The sequence below is a fragment of the Neltuma alba genome, unplaced genomic scaffold, assembly GCF_004799145.2.
Source record: "Neltuma alba isolate B1F8T4 unplaced genomic scaffold, ASM479914v2 tig00012151_pilon, whole genome shotgun sequence".
In the NCBI taxonomy this organism is placed as follows: domain Eukaryota; kingdom Viridiplantae; phylum Streptophyta; class Magnoliopsida; order Fabales; family Fabaceae; genus Neltuma; species Neltuma alba.
Genome location: NW_021636699.1, coordinates 78,426 through 83,445, shown reverse-complemented (window position 1 = coordinate 83,445; position 5,020 = coordinate 78,426). Strand labels below are relative to the sequence as shown.

General features: G+C 40.7%; 1 protein-coding gene across 2 annotated transcripts; it reads right to left on the bottom strand.

Annotated features, from left to right (window-relative positions):
- Positions 1–568: 568 nt before the first annotated feature.
- On the bottom strand, positions 569–4,739 carry LOC114723712 (probable receptor-like serine/threonine-protein kinase At4g34500). 2 transcript variants are annotated; one of them, XM_028909942.1, is made up of 8 exons: positions 4,065–4,739; positions 2,864–2,968; positions 2,649–2,771; positions 2,354–2,524; positions 1,568–1,697; positions 1,268–1,477; positions 941–1,082; positions 569–889 (listed from the first exon to the last, which is right to left on the bottom strand). In XM_028909942.1, exons 1-7 carry the CDS (start codon positions 4,622–4,624, stop codon positions 966–968), a joined length of 1,416 nt encoding a protein of 471 aa, XP_028765775.1. In that variant the 5' UTR covers positions 4,625–4,739; the 3' UTR covers positions 569–889; positions 941–965. The 2 variants fall into 2 exon arrangements, with proteins under 2 accessions (XP_028765775.1, XP_028765774.1); XM_028909941.1 differs by having other exon boundaries at positions 569–1,082.
- Between the last annotated feature and the right edge of the window lie 281 nt (positions 4,740–5,020).

Sequence of the window (5,020 nt, the reverse complement as noted above, 5' to 3'; positions counted from 1 at the left end):
TTTGATGTTTGTGATTGGAATGATAGAGGTGGAACCAATTTGAGCGTCGCCAACACGAGGGTCAATCATGTTTCAAATCTGAGGTGACAAAAGACGGTCATTCAAACAAGTCAAATCAAAGAATTGGATGAATTATGTGAAAAATTAGATTAAAGGACGGAGGGCAGGAGGCAATTATTTAAGTTACGGTATGAAATTGATGGAATGAAGGAAGCTTCAAGTTGCAGGCAAAATCATAGGAGTCTCAGCTCAATGTCAGGGGCAAGGGCGATCATCGTTGAAAAATGACTATTGATGTCACTGTTGCCTCTTGCCACTTTACCAACCATGACATTGACAGGAACTGAATTCTCAGGACAACCCCAAGTCTTCCCGTATCTTAACACTTTCACCTGTTTCGCAACTGCCACAGAATGATCCATAAACTATTTTTTCCATCCATACCAGCTACCTGCAGTTTAAAATGTAGTCTGGAAAAATTGATTATCGATTTCATCATTTAAAATAAAAGGTTTCAACACAATTTTTGTCTCAAATCCTACAGCTCTACCCCAAAAGAGGTAATAAATTAAATAGAAGAGGCCATTGGCATCGAGCTCAATTTTCACTTGAAAAAATACACATTTGGGTGAGGGTCTAGGATTCCCAAGCTAGTAAAATTATGTAGACTGTAGAGGTGCGTGTCTTTACAAGAAGGCTAATCTCTTAGCAAAACAATATAATACAGCAAAATGGTGTCAAAAACTGACTGGAAGGGGGGAAACTTCGCTATAAAAAAGATATATGCACAGTGGGGGAAAATGGGGGACAACTTCGCTGTAAAATGATGTACAATGGCTCGCAATACAAGAAATCGAACATCGCTAAATTGCATTGTGATTTTGAAAAACAAAAACAAACTACATTACAACAAATAAAATTGTGGTATCCTCCAGATGAATTGGCACGAGGAAGCAGTATTACAATCATCTCCATCTTGACTGTTCTATAGAATCCACATTCTTGGGGGGATATTGAACTTTACGGGGAATTGTGGAATGCGAAGAAGCAACGGGCTCTTTCTCTCTTATTGTACGAAGTTCCTGTCAAAAGAGTAGTAGTTAGACATCAAAGGAAGCTAAAATCAACACTTTCATAATATAAACTAAATATCTTATCAAAGATATTCAGTTATATGATACATGCTCGAAATCTCAGACTTGATTTGTTTTTAGTAATATCATTAAGGCACGGATATGTCGAAGAGTGGCCTGGGAAAAAGACTTACAGAACGAAAGGGGAAATCATCTGCCTCAAGCATATGAACGATTTGACCCATCTTCGGTCGTTTACTGACGTCCAAATCTACACAGCGCAGGCAAACCAGCAAAGCTCGTTTCAAAGATCTTGGAGAGGGCTGAACCTCAATCAAAGGATCTACCAGCTCTTCACCACGACGACTTGCTACCATTCCCTTGAACCAATCGATCAAATTCATCTGAACCACATCAAGCACAAAAGCAGGGATAAGAGTCCGGTGTTTCATGGTATGCTACAAAAGAAAAGGCTCAAGAAATCCCGTAATCACCTCTCCAGGTGGTCTAGAATAATCTATGGGACTTCTTCCTGTAATTATCTCCATGAGTAGAACTCCAAAGCTATACACATCACTTCCCTCATTAAGCATTCCCGTGCTTGCATACTCAGGTGAAACGTATCTGTGGAAAATTAGTGGTAAAAACATGAAATAACAAAATAAATGATCTACGTGAAGATTCAACTCTACAGCTTAATCAGTCAAGATCCATGTATAGTTTCATTATGAACATGATCTCAGTTGAAGCATTGACCACTTAGTTATAAAGACTCCCAAGTCATGTTCAGGAGTCAAAACACGTTAGGCCCCGTTTGGTAGGAAAGAATCCTCAAGCCCAAAATGCATTAGACTAGGAATCATCATTAAGTGTTGTTTGGTAGAAACAAATCACAATTCCCAAGAATCCTGATTCAAGGGAAAAAGGCAGAATTGGATTCCATCGGGCTCACAATGGAATTGATTGGATTCCAAGGATTTCTCATTTGTAACCTCACCCCCCCCCCCAAAAAAAGAGGGTAAATTAGTCTTTTAATATATAAATATACATAGTTGAACATAATGTAAGGACTCCATCTGCCATTCTGCATGCCAAACATGCTTTTATAACCCAATACTATTCCATTTCTTATTTCAATTCTGATTCCAGTTCATGAAAACTCTTCCATCAATCCAAACGGGGCATTATGCTGTTGAAAGAATAATCATAATCTCTAATACCACGTATTGAAAGAAGAATCATAATCCCAAATGGTTTAGAAGGTTGAGGAAGAAACTAACCCAAATGTCCCCATTACACGTGTGGTCACATGGGTCTTCTCAGAGCCTAATAACTTGGCTAGTCCAAAGTCTGATACTTTAGCATTCCACTTTCTGTCCAAAAGAATGTTACTGGATTTTACATCCCGGTGCACCACTTTGGGTTCTAACCCTTCATGCAGATAGGCCAGCCTGTTTCATGATGTAGGAAAAAAACGTCAATTTGATCAATCAAGGAGCATGATAACATTTTTTTCCTTTTTCAGTCACAGAATGTATCTCCAATGAAGTCAAACAGAGAAATGAAAAAGCAGACCCTTTTGCGGTCCCAATGGCGATTTTCATCCTTATATCCCATGTCAAGGGACTAACAGGCCCAACGTCACCATGCAACCACTGCTCCAAATTTCCATTATCAACATACTCATAAACAAGCATCCTGGATGATCCGCAGAAGCAAAATTCACATAATTTTAGAGGAATTTTTGCAGGCAAATTGAAAGAACGATTGCCATGTAAACAGAATAATACCTTTGAGGACCTTCAGCGCAATATCCGACTAAACCCACCAAATTCTTATGCCTTACTTTTCCAATGGCTTCAACCTCCACCTTAAACTCCTTCTCCGCTTGACCTCTTAGTTACAAAGAAGGTAGGAATATCGGTGGGCGTTACCAAAAGGAAAAAAAAATCCAAAAAAAAAATTCCAAAAGGATTACAAGCAGTAATAGAATTGTAGAAAAAAGTTGCAACCCCTTCAATAAATCTTATGTACACTTTGTCCTCGTTTGGAGATCTTTCGATTCTTGTTAATGCAGTACAAAGAATTCATATGCTTAGGCAAAGACATACCGTTGTTGGATTTGTGTTCTCAGTTTTCTTTAAGAGTCATTTCAAGTGGTAATTAGTAGTTCTCTCTCAACCTTCTCCGTGCATGGCAAGTCATATACTGAGGAAAGAAATAATGGACTCGAGCAGACCAACATAAGCAAGCCCAAATGCTGAACTAATCACGAATAATCAGGTAACATATTAGAGATGTCCGTTAAGAGATGATTGATACGATTATACGTCTAACGTCTGTCAATGAATGGTTTGGTTACTGTGCTCTATCTTTTGTGAGGGTTCGAGGTTACGAGTCGGAAAAAGTGAAGAGCGTGTAAAGCATGTCAGCTTATAAATCTTGCATCAACACTAAATATTATTCACATATATTTCCGTTTCCAAAGAAGACTAAAGTCTTTTCGGGATCAAGATTTGTATCTCACATAAAGGGAAAGATGAGATACAGCAATTATGACCAATAGGATAAATAATCAAAAAGCAAAAGCAAGGGAAAAAGAAGCAATAGCCAGGCCCCAGATGATTAGTAGAATAAGAGGAACAACAACGAAGTGTCCATTTACTTTTCCTAGTGTTCCACGAAACAATTGGAAACGATCAGGAAATTCGGTACCAACCGACATTAACTATTTCTCCTAGACTCTAGATCAACGCCATAACCGTCGGTTTTCCCATGTCAAGTCATTTCCACGTGAGGTTTGTATTTGTAGAAGTTAAGAACTCGAAATAAAATGGATGATTTTTCTGAGAAACAGGGAATGGATGCATTAGTATTCAGAAAGTCTAAAAAACATGTAGTAATGCAGGAAACATTCGGGAGCAAAATAAGGATAAACAAAACCTTAGAACAGTCAAGTTCGCATGTAAATTTGAATAACTTAAGGCATACTTGTTGTTCAGAAGATTCTTCACAGCCACCACCGACCCATCTTCAAGAACTCCTTTGTACACAATACCATACCCCCCTTCACCGATCACACTTTCTTCCGCAAACGCACGTGTCGCATCCTCCAGCTCCCTCAAGCTATACCATCGGCCCCACCCTATGTTCGGTGCGTCCACCGACACGTCACTGCGACTCCCGCCGGACACATCACTCTCGTCGCTCGTCTTCTTCCCTCTTCTCTCAACCTCAATCTCAACCTTCTCCTTCTTCGGATCCTCATCCTCGATTTTAATCTCTGCCTGCTCACAATTCTGCTCGAGATCCAAGGCTTTGACTTCCACGATCTCTTTGGAGACCAAGGGAATCATCCCCGAACTGTGCTTCACGCGCATTTTACGCTTCGTCGAGTTACGATTCCGACGAAGGCACAGAAAGACCAGAAGCAAAATTACAAGCACGATTAGAAGGAGAATGCCGATCACGAAGTAAAGCTTCAGACCCAGAAATGGAGTTTTCTTAGAGAGCTGAGGAAGACCATGACCGGAAGAGTCGTCGGAGGCCATTGCTTCCGACGAGGTGAGGAAAAGAGGGGGGAGGTGGTGAGTGAAATTTCACGGGGAAAAGTGACGGTAACGAAAGTGAAAGAGAGGTGAAGAGAGAGACGTTGCGGGCGTTTGGTTGATGAGAATTGTTAGCGGGGGGTGAAAATAAAGCATCGGAGTGAGAATGCCCTTTGGGAAAGGGACAGAGAGGAGGGAGAGGGACTGTTGTTAAAGAGTGGGGTTTCAACGGATAGAGAGCCGGAAAAAGCCGAGGAACGAACGAAAAGATCCAAAAGAAAGGCGTTCAGTTGTTGTTTTCTGGGGTTGGACGCTGCATGTTATTACCAGAATGCCATTCTCCACTGCGACTTGGTGGGCCAGTGGGGCAGGACTCGAGAGAGTGAATTCGGGGAAAAA

Excerpts from the sequence above, each read along its gene's own strand:
- LOC114723712 (XM_028909941.1), bottom strand. The coding sequence starts at position 4,624 with ATGGCCTCCGACGACTCTTCCGGTCATGGTCTTCCTCAGCTCTCTAAG. Across the intron at positions 2,969-4,064 it reads AAGAATCTTCTGAACAACAA|AGGTCAAGCGGAGAAGGAGT; the intron begins GTATGCCTTAAG and ends TTTGTAACTAAG. Across the intron at positions 1,083-1,267 it reads ATGATTTCCCCTTTCGTTCT|GAACTTCGTACAATAAGAGA; the intron begins GTAAGTCTTTTT and ends CTCTTTTGACAG.